Source organism: Rhipicephalus microplus, chromosome 6 (assembly GCF_043290135.1).
Source record: "Rhipicephalus microplus isolate Deutch F79 chromosome 6, USDA_Rmic, whole genome shotgun sequence".
NCBI lineage: Eukaryota > Metazoa > Arthropoda > Arachnida > Ixodida > Ixodidae > Rhipicephalus > Rhipicephalus microplus.
Window position 1 is genome coordinate 194,049,901 of NC_134705.1, and position 19,018 is coordinate 194,068,918.

At 46.4% G+C, this 19,018-nt stretch overlaps 1 protein-coding gene across 2 annotated transcripts in view; it reads left to right on the plus strand.

Moving 5' to 3' along the window:
- LOC119166805 (ribosomal protein S6 kinase alpha-5-like) overlaps positions 1-19,018 on the plus strand; it is a 252,691-nt gene that overhangs the window by 199,449 nt on the left and 34,224 nt on the right. For both annotated transcript variants that reach the window (XM_075867431.1, XM_037418167.2), the window contains exon 2: positions 10,882-10,950. In XM_075867431.1, the coding sequence (XP_075723546.1) occupies positions 10,882-10,950 (69 nt within the window). The remainder of the gene's footprint in view (positions 1-10,881; positions 10,951-19,018) is intronic.

Genomic DNA, 19,018 nt, shown 5'->3' on the forward strand with positions numbered 1-19,018 from the left:
CTATCTATCTATCTATCTATCTATCTATCTATCTATCTATCTATCTATCTGTCTGTCTGTCTGTCTCTGTCTGTCTGTCTGTCTGTCTGTCTGTCTGTCTGTCTGTCTATCTATCTATCTATCTATCTATCTATCTATCTATCTATCTATCTATCTATCTATCTGTCTGTCTGTCTGTCTGTCTGTCTGTCTGTCTGTCTGTCTGTCTGTCTGTCTGTCTGTCTGTCTGTCTATCTATCTATCTATCTATCTATCTATCTATCTATCTATCTATCTATCTATCTATCTATCTATCTATCTATCTATCTATCTATCTATCTATCTATCTATCTATCTATCTATCTATCTATCTATCTATCTATCTATCTATCTATCTATCTAATCTTGGGATTCTTATATAGCTTACAAACGCGGTTTAGTCGCGTACAGAGCACCACATTTTGAAATGGTACATGTATTCGTTAAGGGAGTTTAATAACACGGTGCTCAAAGCATTGCGTTGGCGTTTGTCACCACTGCGCATGCGTCTTATACGCTATTCTCTTAGCTACTCGCGTTAAGTGACGGAAAGGGCGTGCGCTCGCAACGAACGCTATATTTGCGTACCTTATTCTGAAACTGCCTATTTATGGCGTGGGGGTCGCGTCACCTTCATTCCACTTGCTCTTTGTTCCCTTTCCTTAGTATGAACGGGTGTATTCTGGCGAATACATGAAAAGGCATGTGGTGTTTGGGTGGGGAAGTGTGGTGGAATCGTCAGCACGTTTGGAGCAGCTATTTTCCACGCGACAGAGCGCTGACAGGGGATGCCCGACATTCTGTCACCAAAGCAGGTCAGCGCCGGCTGCAACCAGTTCGCGGTGGCCCATCCCGCGAATCGTCCGTCTGTCTTTCAAACGGGCTGGTGATCGAGACAGCGTTTCGAAGCCTCGACCCGTTTCTACTATTGCGCGATAGACTCATAAAAAGAACTTAGCGACGCGGGTCGGTTGTTAGCGTGACGCGATGCAATCTACGAAGAGGATTAAACGAACCAAGACCGGAACGCGAAGAAGGCGAGATTGATTGGAGAGATGGCGAGAGCGTATGAGGACGAGTGGGACACTCTAGATGTATAGAAGAAGCAGATCGTCTGCCCTCCTCTGTATAGATGTGTGCTAGTGGTAACACAGAGGGCTAAGAAAGAAAGTTGGAGGGCGTTATTTTTGGAAGGACCCCTGTGCGGACCCGACTGCATCATCGTCTCTCTTCCTGGTGCCTTGTAGACAAAAGGAAGTGCTAACAAAATCTAGAAAAGGAAGAACTGAAGTAACGAAAGAAAAAAGAAACCGGTAAGAGTGGTGCGGAGCGGCTGCTCCTTAGGTAACGGTTAGAGTAACAACAGCAGTTGCGTCGTCTGCTATAGCAACACCGTCTGCGGCGAGCATCCTCTGTATACTCGCCGCCAAGGAAGGCGTCCGGTATAGAGGATTGGGAAGGAGGGTGAATGCTGGCGCCATCTTTCTTTGTCGCCTGCAATCGTTCGTCTCTGTTCGTCCGCTTTCATTCTTGCTTCTTCTGTCGCCAAGATGGTTGTCCGAGTGGCATATTTCCACCGTGTAACGTCAATTTTGAAACAGGACGCCATATCGTGTTTCGATTTCGGTGTAAATAAATAAATAAATAATAATAATAATAATAATAATAATAATAATAATAATAATAATAATAATAATAATAATACTAATAATAATAATAATAATAATAACATAGAGTTAACAATCCTAAGCGATCACGCTGTCTTCGTGTTAAGCCTTTCACCGCCTCCTCTTTCGCATTTTAATCTAACGCCCGCGCCGCCCTACATTTTTCTATGTCGTCGTTTCGTTTGCCCCAATCCGTATACACTTGGGCGCGTTCTCTTTCGGGGTGGTCGCAGGCTTGATTGACTTGCGTATTGAGTCTTTTGAGACTTCGTTAACCTGCCGATTGTTGCGCCCCGCGAGAAGTGATTGAAAGTGTGTACAGAGATCTGCAGTTGTGGCAGGCCGTGTGCAGGAAGCAAAACGAAAGAGGCGAAATGAAGGGATGTTAAGTAGTTTGGCATAACTGGTCGGTTGCATACATACATACATACATACATGCATACATACATACATACATACATACATACATACATACATACATACATACATACAGATACAGACAGACAGCATACATACATACAACATACATACATACATACATACATACATACATACATACATACATACATACATACATACGTACATACATACATACGTACATACATACATACATACATACATACATACATACATACATACATATAGATACAGACAGACAGATAGATACAGACAGACAGACAGACAGACAGACAGACAGACAGATAGATAGATAGATAGATAGATAGATAGATAGATAGATAGATAGATAGATAGATAGATAGATAGATAGATAGATAGATAGATAGATAGATAGATAGATAGATAGATAGATAGATAGATAGACGGACGGACGGACGGACGGGTGGACGAATGGACGGGTAAACGAATGGACGGATGGATGGATGGATGGATGGATGGATGGATATGATAGATAGATAGATAGATGACGTCATACTTACAGGGAGCCCAAAGAAGCGACAGTATAAACCACGATTTGGGAAACCTCTTACTGCAAAAAGTTAGTTATTTCTGGAAGGCATCGACACCACTTCGCCTCCGTCCGTCCGATGTCTCTTAATAATAATAATAATAATAATAATAATAATAATAATAATAATAATAATAATAATAATAATAATAATGCTTGTTTTGTTAGTTGAACGTCTAAGTTGCTTTCTCAATACTTTCGGACAATTTCGCTCTACGCAATAAATGTGCTGAAGCTTGCGCTGTTCACCTTTATTGACACAAACCCGCGGCTAATACTAATCGGGAACCTGAACTGGGACTCACAGCGTTACGTAAACGTTATCGAAAGAAAAAAAAAATCAAGCTGTGTTTACTGCACAACGAGCGAGGCGGCGATGTCCTTGCAGTTCCTATAAACGTGCACGCGCTACGTCATCAAATTTACTTCGTCCAAAGAAAAACAAAACAAAAAAGGTGAAGAAAGGCGATGCATGGGTATACGGATCGTGTGCGTAAGAGACAGCGTATGTCCCGATCAATAAGAGCTATAATAGTATCCCCGAAGGCGGAAAGAAACTAATTTAAGCGGCTGTAACGACCGAACCGCAGATCGCGTGATGTCTTTGCGAGCTCGTCTGATGTCGTTTTTCTTTTATTTGGTGCTGTTACATTCGTAGTTTTTGTTTAGAGCGAGGATTCATAAATTACTTGTCAGGAGAACTGGATTATTTCAATCGAGACTGAAAGAGAAGTAGTTTTTATAATTGGTTTATCCAGACCTTGGTTTTCTTAAATGCGCACGCTACTTTTCAAAGAAAAAAATTCAAAGGGGTTGGCGAAACGCTAATGCAAAGCGTGATTGATATGCGGGGTTAAACGTGCCAAAACCACCATACGATTGTGAGAGACTCCGTAGCGGAAAGGCTCCGGAAATTTCGGCCGCCTGGGGTTGTTTAACGTGCAGCCAAATCTGAGCACACAGGACTACAGTATTTTCGCCTCCTTCGAAAATGCAGCCGCCACAGCCGGGATTTGATCACGTGACCTGCGGGTCAGCAGCCGAGTATCTTAGCCACTAGGTCACCACTGCGGGTCATCTACTGCAAAGCGTGGCCACTTTGGATTAATGATAATTTATATATTCCTACGCGCCAAAACCTTGACATGACATGAGGCGAGGGGTTACAAAGCCTCGGATTTTTTTTTTTTTTTGCGTGCTCATTGCACGTGCGCACATACGAACGCACCAACACACGCAATGTATGGTTAAAAAACAACTCCCTCCGCCCGAAAAAGATTTCTGGTTACGGCACTGTAATGGGGAGGGGGGGTGGGGGGGCTACGGATCAATTTCGATCGTCTGGGGTTTTTTACCTTGATTGTGAGTCGAAGTATACACGGGTGTTAAGAGCGTTTCGACCCCTATCAAGGTGCGGACGCCGCAACAGGGAATCGAAACCGTGACCTAAAGATAGCAGCGTGATAACTCACCTACGCTGTACCTTGGCGAGTGACACACTCTGGATAAGCGATAAGGAAATGTCTAGAAATTGTATTCGATTTTGTTCTGGTTGTTAATTTCTGATTATACTGCTCATTATTCAGCGTTATACTACGCCGATTCTTCTAGATACTTATACCTTAGCAAGATTGACGAACGTTGATTAGGTACCTTAGGCGATTCTTTTGTTAAGGTTTATCGCTGCGTTGACGATTGCTTGATTACTTTGTGTGTGTCTGTGTGTGTGTGTGTGTGAGGGGGGGGGGGTAGATGGGTAGGGTGGGTGTGTTGGTGGGTGGTAGGATTTTAAATTTGTGGTTGCCTTGGTTAGCGAAAATTTTAAATTAAATGCAGGAGTTCATTTTTACGAAACGGCGCCTAGAAGGGACACACATATCTGACAAATCTGACATATCTGACAACGAAGAAGACACGAACACACGTAATGGGTGTTTTGCGTGTCTTCTTCGAGCCGTTTCACGATCACGAACCCTTACCAACTCGCCAAACTTATCACTGACAACGAAATGCAGGTCGGCATCACTTTACTAGTGAAATTGCCTCTGAATGAAAGATAAAGAGACTTCGTTTGGGAACGATTTTGAAAGCAGTCCAACTTTCGACGAGCCATCTGGCGCAAGATCGAATCGCCCGTTATACTGACGGAGGCGTGGTTTCAGTGCTCGTTAAGAGAGCAGTTAAGATAACTTTTACGGCTTAATTATTGCAGCGCTGGACGTTATCGTCGCTCTTGTTTGGAGTCGGGTCGTCTTCGGCGCCTTCTGTACTGCGCGCGGCAATGGAGGCCAAGACGATTGAAAGGGATGGCTGAGAGAGAGAGAAGAACGAGAGAAAGGGTGGTTGACGACTTCTTTGGGCTCTGAAAGGGGCGCGCTTGCTTGCAGCAGAGTGGTTGCTTTCGGGGCGCGATGGTAGTGCATGTCCTGACACGCACCGTAGCCGTAACGGGGTCACGAACGATGTTGGTCGTCCTGTCCGTTACGTCGTAGGAACGTCTTCCCGGAGACGAAAAAAAAAAAAAAAAGTCGGCAACTCTATTACCGGATTGGGGTTAAATCGAAGATTAAAAAAAAAGAAATGATGTTTGGCATACGAGCACTTAACAGGCACACATTTGCAAGGGTACAAATTCCCGTGTAGTTATAAGCGCTCGTGTTTCCAGTATCGCGAATCACCAACTCTTCCCTGTCAGCCGTTATGACGACAACGCTGCCGTTACACAACCAGCGAATACCGAGCGTTGTACTGTATTAGTCAACACTTACCATTAACCAAGGTTTGTCAACACCTTGTCAACGTTGGATCTCACCGAGAGTTTCCGTGCGCGTGCAGTAGCCCCTCGTGGCCCCATCAGAGCTGAGAATATCCCAAAGTCAACTGTACGATAGCAAGAAAGTGTGTGCGCGTGTGTTTGGGGTGGGAGGGGGGTGGGTGGAAACGGGCGACCTGTTTGTTATATCCGTCCTGTAGTAACATTTCTTCGGTGTCATTGTGTTCGTCGCGCCGTTTCATTCGCCGCTTCATTTATGGTCCAACTAACCATCATTCACTTTGTTACATATATGTGCATGTGCATTTGTAGTGGTATATTTGTAAGCAAACTTAAAATATTGAGGCTACTACGCCGGCACGAAATCGGCGGAATTCTGAACAGAATTGCATTCTGATCCTTGCATTCTAGAAGTTTCGTACGCACACACACACACTAACTCACAGACAACCTTCAATGTTTCCTCCCCCCCCCCCCAAGCATATATTTAACACATTTACCGCCTCACTGTCTTCCCGCGAAATCTCGCCAGATATCGAGGTCCGCGTAGTCGTGTGCGTGGCTCCGGTCTCAGTTTGCGTGCGCATGCCAGAAAAAAAAAGTGAAAGAAAAAGCGAGAGTGAAAAAAAAAGATATATTCCCGCGAATGCTGACGTCTGTATTTTACTATTCCTCTCCTTCCCTCGTCACCGTGGCAACTCTGTATTGCAGGCGCTGTTCTTTGAAGGAAACGGTTGGTTGCGATCTCTGTGTGTAACTTCCGCCATCCTTCGCTCTCGGCTATAGCGGCCCGCAAACTGCACTCCGCGGGGTGGTGTAAAGACGCACGCGCGACCGCTTGCTCGTGTAACGTCCTCGAAGAGGGCACGTGACCCAATTTACTTTCCCGTGTGGTGACACGTTGCTGCTGTAAGCTCGACGAGGAAGGACGCCGATTCGAATCCCTTTTGGTACTTGCCGGCGTAGGTCGGCACTTTGAGAGACTACTCACTCCTACTCACTCACCACAATTTTTTTTTCAGCCTTCACCCTCACTCACGTACATACTCACGTCTACTCCCACTCCCTCACTCACGTTCATACTCACGCCTACTCGCACTCACGAGTACTCACTCATTCCTACTCACACTGATGAATACTCACTCACGTTCATACTCATGGATACTCACACTGATGAGTACTCACTCATGTTCAAATTCACGTCTACCCACACTCATGAGTACTCACTCACGTTCATACTCACTCATACTCACACTCAAAGTACTCACTCACGTTCATACTCGTTCTTACTCACACTCACAATACTCACTCACGTTCATACTCAATTCTACTCACGCTCGGAGTACTCACTCACATTCATACTCACTTATACTCACACTCAGAGTAGTCACTCACGTTCATACTCACTCCTATTCACACTCAGAATACTCATTCACGTTCATACCCGCTCCTACTCACTCTGAAAGTACTCATTCACGTCTAAACTCACTCTTACTTCACTCACGTTCTACTTACTCCTACTCATACTCATCAGTACTCACTGATACTCACACTCATCATGTTCAAATGAGTATGAATGAGTGTGAGTGAGAGTACTCATGAGTGAGCATGCCGAGCTATGCTTGCCGGATGCCACTCCAGATGATTCCATATGTTACCGTAAGAATCATACATGGCAAATATATAGAGATAGTACTGACTTTATGTGGATTCCGCGAAATATCATATGGAATCGTAGGAGTATATTAGTTGTTGAATTTCTATTCACGTCCTGTAACCACGACATTATTCGATAAAGTGGAATGGCTGAACCAGTTGGCACAACGTAATGTGGAAATATATGACATGTGGCACCTTGAAGTGATGGTTGGTTGCGCCTGCGCGTTTTGTGTTCTCGTGCGATGAATGTTTTCTAATAAAAGTTCAGTTGTAAGTGAGCGTCTTTCCTGTCAAGTGCTTTTCCTTCTACCTTGTGCGCTCATATATTTCCGCACGCTATTATTCAGAGACGCCGTAGCGGAGTTCCCCGTAACTCTCAACCACCCGGGGTTCTTTAACGGGATCCTGGATCTAAATACACGGACCTCTAGCATTTTCGCCTACGTCGAATGCGGCCCCCATGCGGCCGGGATTCGATCCCGCGACCTTCTCGTCTGCATGGTCTGACACCATAACCCCTAGACCACCGGTGACGAGGGAAATGAATAAAGAAAGATTGAGATAGACGTTCGCATTTCATTTCCCTTAGTTCACCTAATAAAAAAAATTGCCTATAAACATAACATTTGTGGGGGGACAAGGGTGTATTCGTAAGATTGCGTTTAGCGATTCATTAACTACCAACCACGTATAGTCTTGCATAGATATAGTGCGCCAATGTCAACGATGACATTGTCTTGTGTATCCGCAACTTCTATATCGCTTTCTTTGTACAAACTCGACCCGCCACGGTGGTCTAGTGCCTATGGCAGTCGACTGATGACTCGAAGGTCGCGGGGTGGAATCCCAGCCGCGGTGGCGGCACATCAATGGAGGTGAAATCCAATTAATTCGCGCGAAATTTCAACGGGAACGTGTTAAATTTCAAACGCATCGAAGAACACCATGGGGTTCCATACTATGGTGTATTAGCAGACCATATCCATACTATGGTGTATTAGTGAACATTGTCCATACTATGGTGTACTAGTAGACACTATCCATATACTTTGACGTACTAGTGACCATAACCATACTATGGTGTACTAGTAGACAATATTGATACTATATGGTGTACTAGTACACCGTATCCTTCCTAAAGGCGTATCGTGGCTTCTAAACGTAAGACAACAGTCAGTGCTATTGTTACTATTCTATCTAGATAATCGAATGTATTTCGGCAGATCGGGTTATCGCGAAGGTTGACACCGTTAGTATCGCTACGCTCTTGGTTTGCATCAGAGGCTTGTCGCTCGCGAGGTGCTGTTATTTTCCCGGAACCTTCTACAATACATCGAAAAGAAAGAGTAATTAGGGATAGGTAGATGGAGATAATTAGGTGCCTGTCATTGCTGGGCTTAGAATGGAGCGTCGAATTAAGAGCCCTTAGACGTTGACTCGCGTGGCCTTATACGTACGTGAGATATCTTTCCGCCTTCTGTCGGCTATGTATTACAAGGTAATTCGACGGATGCGTGTTCTTCTATATGAAGGACAGCGTAGCATATACAGCGGTGTATGCGGAAGAATGAGCTGAAACGAAAAAGCGGCCACAGAATAATAATAATAAAAAAGAAACCTCCAGCTGGATCAGATTTGAAAAAGGCGGGACTTTTCCTCAAGAAAGAAATAAACGCAAACACTTGATTATGTGGCCGATCTTGGTCGCGAGTTGCCGTCCAGCTCCAAAGTGTGCCTCTTACATGCGTGGGCTCCATTACACGTTGTTAACGTATGCTTGTTAATGTTTTTGCGATGATCGTCAGCGGCCGGCTCGAGCCAAGTTGAAGTTCTGTCTCGTGTAATGTTCTCGTGAGTTTCTACGCCAACTCGCGAGTCGCCATCCAAGCTGTTCTGGTTTGTCCACGATTCCGGTTTTCCTTTCAGTTGCGGGTCATCTGGGCTGTTGTGCACTCCGACAGAGTATATACGTGTTGTGCCGCCCTGTTCTGCGCTCTGTAGTCTGCACAAAGTTGCTTTCCGATGATGGACCAGCCACTGTGTCGTCTGCATGGTTCTGCGCATTGTCGTCTAATGAAAAAAAAAAAAAATGCCGTTTGGTAATAGACCATGCGCGCTCCGTTTTCGCTTCGATTATTCTAACCCTCTTGTATTAGCGATTCCGTGTGCTGTAAAAGCAAGCCCCGCCGCGGTGGTCTAGTGGACTCGGCTGCCAACCCGCAGGTCGCGGGATCGAATCCCGGCTACGGCGGCTGCATTTCCGATGGAGGTGGAAATGTTGTAGGCCCGTGTGCTCAGATTTGGGTGCACGTTAATGAACCCCAGGTGGTCGAAATTTCCGGAGCCCTCCACTATACGGCGTCTCTCATAATCATATGGTGGTTTTGGGACGTTAAACCCCACAAATCTATCTATCTATCTATCTATCTATCTATCTATCTATCTATCTATCTATCTATCTATCTATCTATCTATCTATCTATCTATCTATCTATCTATCTATCTATCTATCTATCTATCTGTCTGTCTGTCTGTCTGTCTGTCTGTCTGTCTGTCTGTCTGTCTATCTATCTATCTATCTATCTATCTATCTATCTATCTATCTATCTATCTATCTATCTATCTATCTATCTATCTATCTATCTATCTATCTATCTATCTATCTATCTATAAAAACAATCGTATCTGTACAATACGTTCGAAGACAGGACATCAGTGATTATCTACGCAACTGCGCCGTGCTGATAAAACGAACTGATTAACTCCTAAAAGCTGCCAATTAACTCTTTCAAGCTCTCCCTTGCACTCATAACGACTAATCAGCCGGGAATCTTAACGTCTACGGCCATCTAACTCATTAAGTGCAGCTACTCGCCTCCATTTTTTTTTGCTTGTCATGGGAAACTTTTTCCATACAATCATCTAGTCTCAATCAGGTCTTTTCGTCGTGTTCGTCGCTTTGTCCATAAGGCATAATTGCTTCAAATCTTGTGACGGCGACTCAGTTCGCGCAAATGTTTTGCATTTCGAGGTCTCGGTTTATCTTATCACCATCTCAAGGACGGCTTCCCAATGACCTTGTACTTTTCTTCATTCAAGGGCGCCTCTATCCAAAAATCTCATAGAGTGGTCGTCTGATTACACCCGACCAGCTGGCGCTTGCCGATAACAGCGACGCGTAGCATTAAGCGCCCTTCTGACCAAATGCTACGTCTTTTCTCAAACGAACTGCAACGAGTGTTAGCCAAAGCGAGGTCGCGGAAGATAAGCTCGTGAGAACGCTAGTAGTTCCTATCTCTGAATGGCAAGCATTAAATGCCATCACGTGTTGTACAAGTCGTGTCTATATAGTCTTGACGCTTTCTTCAACTCAGTTGAAGAAAGTTGTGTGTGTGTGTGTGTGTGTGTGTGTGTGTGTGTGTGTGTGTGTGTGTGTGTGTGTGTGTGTGTGTGTGTGTGTGTGTGTGTGTGTTTGTAGGGGGGTATGCGAGGGGTCGTGGAAGGTGAGCTCGTGAGAACTTAAATTGTTTTTATCTCCGAATTTCAGCGTAAACCCCATTTCTCGTGTATATGTATATGAGTGCGTGCGTTTTCATCCCGTGCGTCCTTGAAGGAAGCCACGCGGCCGTGACGGGAATATTGTACACGTACCTGCCACATCTCGTCGCAACTTCGCCGCATTTCGAAACATTTCCGTGTCTTTTCCTTGCTCGCAAGTTGCAATCAGTGCCAAATTGGATGGCATGCGACTTCGGCTAACGAAGTTTGTTTTCCTTTTTTTTTCTTTCAATTTGCAGTCAACCTCGCTGGCCAAGGGAAAGTGGACATGTCACACTTTGACATTCTCCGGGTTCTTGGAACGGGAGGTGAGTTTTTTTTTTTTTTTTGAATTATGGGCAACGCTTGAGAGGGCCGCTTAAATAACAATAAGTCGCAGTCCGAACGGCACTATTAGTCCCTAAATTGCAGTCAGCCAGATGGATATCCGCACTCAGTCGGCCTGTCACAAGCAGTCAATCGTGTAACAATCATCCATTAACAGCCAAGCAGTAGCCCAATCGCAGTGAATCAGATGTATAGTCAATGTCAGTAGGTCTGTCACAAGCAGTCGATCAGCAACATTCATTCAGTGACCGCCAGTCAGTGACAATCAGGCAGTCAGCGACAATAAAGTTCAGACTGCCGCTCAGTTACGAAGCCAAGAAGTCACAATTAATTTTTGTTTGTCGAAAGCAGTTAGCGACAGTCAGTTGCAAGCAGTCGATGAGTAACAGTTATTATAGTCAGTGACTGTCAGTCTGCAATAGTCAAGCAGTATACCAATTAATAATGGACATGACACCTCCAAGTCAGTCAGTCAGCCGGTCACAAGCAATAAAATTAATAATAACAAAAAAGGCAGAGGCAGCGTAACTGTAGTAACTTGCACTCCGTCGCCCACAGATTACGGGTCATAGTCACTTCGCGTGACATTTTTTTTTACAACATGCAGAATCTTATTTGCGTATAGCCACCACATGTTCCGTGTGAAACATGGCTTGATAGTTAACGAGAAAAATTGGAGTACATGTGCAGTTTCTCGCGTTAACATTTGGTTTTCTCTTTGCTTCCTCGAGAACCGATGGTGCATCATCCGAGAGGCATCTAAAAAAACGACCCTTTTGAATGTGCAACGCTACTATTCAAGTGTATCGCAACTTTTGAACCAGGGAAAACCATACCGGCATTAAAAAACCAGGAAGACGGATCGCGAAAAGAGGTTACAGAACCACCGAAAAAAAAAAATAGAGATTAACTCGTTGAGCAAGTCGTGTTTCATCGCACGCGGAGAAACGGGCTGTCGATGGAAGAAAAAAAAAAAAAAGGCGACCCCCCCTGCTGTTGCCTTCGTATTTATTTTTTTTTTTAAATCACGACGACCCTGTTTTCAGAAGCAAGACGAAAAGTTCGACGATTGGGCGAACCAATTATTTGCCGAGGAGGCAGTCGCCATTCTTGGCCGTCTCTTGCGTTTATGTATCTAGCACGAGGAACGGACGTCAGGATGTGGGGGCCTTTAGCTTGACAGGCATGGTCGTCTTGCACTTACAGTGCACATATGCTTACGGCAGATTTGAAAGAATATACAAAAAAAAGAAACATGCACTGCAGGGAATCGCCAACAGCTGTTCACTTCGTCCCAACTGAAAAAAAAAATATATTTAGAAAGGCCCCCGTGCCGTCCTCTCTCGTTTCTTTCTTTCCTTCCTTCTTTCTCTTTCTCTCTTTCTTTTCCATAGCGGCACTTTTCCACGGGCACCCTCCACTGTCCTACTTTAGCCCTTTCGCGCGGCGGAGGCAGCAGCCGCTGTTGCTGTGCGCAGCGAAACGCGTGTGGATTGAGGCACGAAGCCGAGCCGAGCCCATATTATAAGGACAGTACGAGGACGCGCCAGAAATGCCGCTTTGTAGCCGGCAAGTCGCCACCTGTCCGTTCCGGCGCTAATCGGCTGCGGCCGGACGGACCTAACGTCCTGCTCGGAATGTCATGCCGGGCATTTCCTCGCGAAGGACGGCTGAGGTGGTGTGTAGTGTTCTTCGGGGCGCCCGAAGCACCCTCTTTTTTTCTCTTTGTTGCCGCGTGGTGGAGTCACCTGTTCCCCTTCGGGGAGGGGCAGGGAGGAGTGCCCCCACCTTCCCTCCTTTTCGCTATGGATTTAATTTATGGGGCGAAACTTGGTGTATGGGTCGTCACGTAGCTATGCTCGCTTCCACCTACAAGTCAGCACTCTTGGCAGACTTCTCGGGAGGACCATAGAAACGTGAATTTCGCACAACGTAATCATAGAGGGTGGTGTTGAGCTTATGGTGGAGCCTGCGCGCCACGACGTCGCTATAAGCGCCCCCCGTATGTCGACGGTGCCTACCCCTGGAAGCATATGCAATAACTCAGCGCTGCAGCTCGGCGCTGGCCCCCGTGCGAACACCTACGATCAAACCGCCCATACCCGCTGCCGTGCTATACCTAATTACTAATCGTAGAGCTCCTCAAAGATTATGTCGCACACCTGAAGCATCTCGGTTTCCCCGCGGTGAGCTCACCTTTCTCGCGTCCGTTGTGACGTCATCCTCCAACCTGTTTGTTTGGGGTGCGGCCCAGGAATAGCACATGAACTAGGCGACCTGAAGACCCAGCGACGCCGGTCGGTGTCGAAATAACTGTCTCGTCTACAATGTCTCGTCTACAAAACAAGCGAGCAGTGTTAGTTGGGCAAACACGTGACAGGCGAGGCAAGCGAATCGTGCAGGCCTGCTTTTTTATTTCTTTTGTTCTTTGGTGAGTGGAAACTGGTGCAGCATACGTTCACCTTTGCGTTGCGTTCACCGACGCCTTTAAAGTTACTTTCAAAACTATAATGTAACCAGGTTGCCACGAGCAGCCTGGTGAGCGATAAAACGCCGATCTCCTCTCCTCCCTTCAAAAAAAAAAAAAAAAAAAGATGCTGTTGGTGACGCCACTTCGAAATTTCCACACCAAACACCATGCCGTCATAGATTTTGGTGACGTCTACTAGGGCCTGCGTAGCTCCTAATCCGCAAACATGATGTAGACTTACCTCTCAGGGGACCATAGATCTGAAGATACCGAGCTTTAGAAAAAAAAAATTTTTTCAGCCATTGTCGCCAGCGTAGGGCAAATACACCTTGAAGTATATGGAGTCACCTGCGATGATTTCGGACCGAAATTTAAAAATGCTCCTTTGACATGACGATAGTTATAGCGCGAGAACAAAACGACGACACAGAGACAAGAAGTTCTCGCGCTATAACTATCGTCATGCCATACCAACTAGCCCAAGCTGCCACGCTCCTTTGACGTTGATTGTCTTCTCTATTATTAATTAACATTATGCTAGTGAAAGTACCGAGGTTACGGTTGTCGCGATGTGCATTTTATTGACCCAAACCGATTCATTCTTTTACTTTAGTGTCCACTCAACACCAACAGCTAGCTTGTGCATTGATGAGGTCGTCGTTTTTCCGTTAAGTGGCGCCACGGACGCAGCTGCCTACGTCTGCGTCAGCAGTGATGTGCTAATATGCATATCACCGAGGAAAACCTCTGCCACCTTCATGGTGGCTGTGCGATCAGTATATCTATCTATATATCTGTCTGTCTGTCTGTCTTGTCCTGTCCTGTCTGTCTGACTGTCTGTCTAAACAGCGAAAACGCTTATGCAATCATCCAGGTGCCAAGACTACGAATACAAAGAACACTGTAAACAAAATGGGCGCGATCCACTGCAAGAGATTATCCATCAATTTGATCCTAACTGTAACGCATCACTAGCGCCACACATTACTGCAGCTCGCGAGTGTCGGCCCCAGTTCTCTTTTTTTTTCTCTCTCTGTTCTGCGCATCTGGTGATAAGTAGCAAGGGACCCGTTATCTTTGAGTTAATCTACTCGACATACCTGCTTCTCTTTAAGTTCGTTTCTATCAGTAGGGACGAGGGGTGTCGCCTTACCCAACGTTGCTGGACCAGCTAGTGTAGGAACGTCGGCCTTACCTGCCTCAACTTTATGGTTTCCGTGTCAGAGACGTTTCAGGAAGAAGCAAAGGCCCACGGGAGAATTACTCAACGAAAGTGAAACCGCGTCCTTCATCCATCTCAAATCTCGTTTTTTTTCCCTCCTGTATTCTTTCACTATCTTCATAATGTCCGCATTTCTCACCTTCCGCACCACGTGTCCATTGTAGTCCGGCCGTGGCTAGCGAGAAACAATCTGGCAACAATAAAGTACACGCTGTTTGAAGGAGAGAACTGAGGGGGAAACGAGACGAAAACTTTCTTGCGTCGCTCTAGAAACGAAAGGGGTCGGTGAGGGGGTGGCTTTAGAGTGCGAGGGAGTCCGCCACTATAGGAGGGGCGTAAGTCGAGAAACGAAAGGAAAGTGTGCCGCGTCCTCTCTCTGTCGGAGCAAGAAGTAAACGTAAAAGAAACACCGACGCGAAACGGGCCCCCTCGAGCAGCGCTTAGCCTACGGCACGCGCGCACACACGTACAGACACACAGACCTCACAGAAGTGTGCCAGTGGGTGAATGTCAGCGCAGGGAGCGCGTGCGAGGTTAGGCAACGGCGGAGCAACTGTCGGCTGCGATGAGCAGCGCAGGCAAGGTCTCGTCGCCGCCGCTTTGAACGTTTTCCCGCGCGCGTGTTGTAGCGTGTACGGTTGGATGACGGAGGAGAGGGGGGGGGGGGACATAGGAGGCTACGCGAAGGCTTCTTTCACTTACCTGCATGCGTGCATTCCTAGCCTTGATGTTTCTTCCTGGGTCACTTTCCATTGCTTTATCACCTGTTCCAGCGTCGCTTTTTTACGGCGAGCCTGTCTTTTTAGTCGACCATGTGCCTTCGTCGCCGTAATAATAGTAGTAGTTGTGGTAGTGGTAGATTACTAGTGAAGAGTAGTTGTTAAATAATCGTTGTTCGGGTTTAATGTCCGAAATCCACGGTATATTTATGAGAGACGCCGTAGTGGAGGGCTACGGAAATTTCGACCACTCGTTGTTCTTTACTGTGCTCCCGAATTCAAGTACACGGACCTCGACCTTCTTCACGGGCAATAAAATGTGTCCGGGATTCGATCCCGTGACCTTCGAGTCACCATATAAGCGCTTAAACACTAAAATACTGCAGAAGGGTTAATGGTAACCGTAGTGGTTGATGTGAAGTAGCCGAATTTAACTGTCTTGTAACATAGCTTCGTAACAACTTCATTCTCCCGTAAAAACATAATTGAGCGATTACTGTTGTGATGGAAAACTACTACACCTTACTTGTTGGTTTCCCCAGCGGTCAGCCAAGAGTGACCGCTGTAGAAAAAGGAGGGCTCAGCCACCCCCCCCCCTCCCCACCCAGTAGATACGCCTATGGTTGATGACGACGACTTGTTGTAGAAGACACCGGAAAAGCGATTCGCATTTTAATGAATTGGATATAAAGCGTTAATGCGGGTTTGTTGGTACATACTGAACTTGTAGAATTTGTTTGTTTTTGTTTGGCGTTTCTTCATTCGCTCGGTAACCTCTAGGAGTCACGCTTAGCTCGTCGTTTCACGTTTTAATTTTTTTATCTGACTTTCCTAGTTTCCTAGCTGGTTTATTTTCGTTCGTGACATGGGAGAGTCATTAGGCGCAAGGTAACTCCGGCCGGCGGGGGAAATACCGGATACCTCGGAAGTTCCGACTGGGTCGTCTTGATGCCGGTGTCGGTGGAGACGTAATATTTATTTGTTTGTTTGTTGATACTACCCTCAGAGCCAAATGGCATTGAAAGGTTTGTGGACAAATGCATGAATATGCAAATGAAACAGTGCAGTCGATTCAGGTAAGATATTTCTACAGATTATACGAAAGAAAGAAAGAAAGAAAGAAAGAAAGAAAGAAAGAAAGAAAGAAAGAAAGAAAGAAAGAAAGAAAGAAAGAGTGCGGTAAAACTGCTGACCAATGACGCTTCGCGACGCTGTGTTGTCGTGTGCAGGCGCACTCTGTGCGCGTCACTTCCGATTTCCGCACGGTGCGTCGAGGTTTGCAGGAGAAACCTTGGTTATGTCAGGGTTTCGCGGGTATTCCTTATCGGTTCTTACCGTTTTACTGTAATAGAGAGACGCAAGGAGATTGAAGTGACTCGAGGAAAGTACAGCCGTGTTTTCTTTTCCTTTTTTTTTTGTTTCTGATAATGTGAGGGAGAGTAGAACTGTGTGTGGCCCTGAGTGATAAAAGCACCGGCGTTGTTGCATGGCGCTGCCGCCGCAGTCACCGCTGCTTCTTGGGAAAACCATACATACGCTGTCTCGATGTCACGTTAATCCCTCTTTACGTCGTGTTTTTTTTTTTTTTTTGGGGGGGGGGGGTCATTGGTGACTGCGATAATAAAAACTCGTCGACAATCGCCATTGATCGATCTCGAATCGGTCGAACGATTGCGTGCGTCCTTGCTTGTTGTGTTCGACGTGCGCGTCTGTAATCTTTCTCGTGGGTCACGGAGGCCATATGTGCCACGCTTGCAGAGCATACAGTGGAGATCGACTGACATTTGTCAAGAACTCTTAAAAATGATCCCCGTGCGCATTCCGGCAAACCTTTTTTTTTTTTTCTGTAATTCTCAAGATTTTCAGATTGGTGGTATCGAGGCGAGAGGGAGGGATATGGCTCACTGAATGCAACGAAAGTCGTACTGCTTATAACCGGCCCTCTCCGCTCGCAAGTCTTACGTTATCACCGGGTCGTGCGGACTCTTTAAGTGCATGCTTGCTTCTCAACATTTGTAGCTCTCTCTCTTCTATGAATGATACGAATGATACCCCGTCCCCCAAAGTTATTCAAGACAAACCCACCTTTCGATCTTACAGAGACGTACACATCCGCCCCTCCCCCCATATGCACTAAAACACTCCGTTTACCATTACAGTAATTTCATACGTTTCCGTGAAATTATTACGGAACTACTGGCATATGGCAAAGGTGTGGAAAATATACAGACTTTATATGGATTCCCCGAGGAACTTGGGAATTATGGGAGTGGTGGTGGTAGTGGTTAGAAGATGAGAAAAGGCCCCTAATTTCTGCAACCCGGTCGAGAGCACGGCGCAGTGCCTGAGTGGGAGTAGCATACGTGACAATTGTTTACACGCCGCCGTACCCTGGCTCCCCTTCCCCCTTTCCCCCTCAAGTTTTGGGAAAAATCCCATAAAATCGAGATGCTAAATAGACAACCACGTTACAAACCTCGCATTACATTTACGTTCGCTTTTTTTTTTTTTTGTGTGTGGGGAGGGGGGGGGGGGGCACGTTTTATTTCGCGTTTGGCCGCCATCGTCGGCTTCAACCCTCCCGCAGTTGTTCCTCCCGTCTCTTCCGGGCGCGCTCCGAGACCATCATCGCGCGAAGATGGTCTCGGAGGCCGCGTTCCAGTTTAGTTCGCCGCTTCCGCCTTCCGTCGCGCTTTCGCTTTCTTTTACCGTAAACCCGGCGGCCTACGTGCCGCGTAGCTCGTCGTATTGTAACGTTGTGGCGCGCCCGGTCCTCTCGGTGTCAACCGCGTGTACGTATAGGCCGGACGGCGACGAAGGTTAAGCGGTGATGAGCCATGATGACTCACGACTGCGCAGCCGACGTACTGCCGGTCGCGCATCTAGGTGAGGGTCGCCGCGGCCAACTAGGTTACCCGGTAATATCACACAGTCTTGCTGCTCGTCCTTCCGCGTATGCGCACGTGCGTTGATAACGTGCCTCCTTTGTGTTACCTGGGCGTCGTTACGTGGGCAAGACAATTCTTCCCGTGAAAAAAAAAAAGAAAGAAAAAGAGAAAAGAACGAAAAAGAAATGATAGCGGAAGTTTACTGCAGCCGCGCCGTTAGGGAGTCCTAGTGCATCGTTATAGCGATAACATCTGATTGATTGATTGATTTGTGGGGTTTAACGTCCCAAAACCACCATATGATTATGAGAGACGCCGTAGTGGAGGACTCCGGAAATTTTGACCACCTGGGGTTCTTTAACGTGCACCCAAATCTGAGCACACGGGCCTACGACATTTCCGCCTCCATCGGAAATGCAGCCGCCGCAGCCGGGATTTGAACCCGCGACCTGCGGGTCAGCAGCCGAGTACCTTAGCCACTATACCACCACGGCGGGGCAGCGATAACATCTGTCCGTCAGCCGTATACTCACTGCCTTGGACTACGTGGTGCGTGTGATTTGCACGCGCGATCAATTAAGTCGCGTTAGAAGCGGGCACATGTGGGAGCGTTCTTGGATGAAGCCCCGTATTCCTTCTAGCTTGTGCAAATAGTACATGACAGATGCCCTCCGGCGTTAGAAAAAAAAAGAATTAAAAAAAACGCGCTTATGAGGTAATGACATGAGCATTACAACACGTCGAATACTG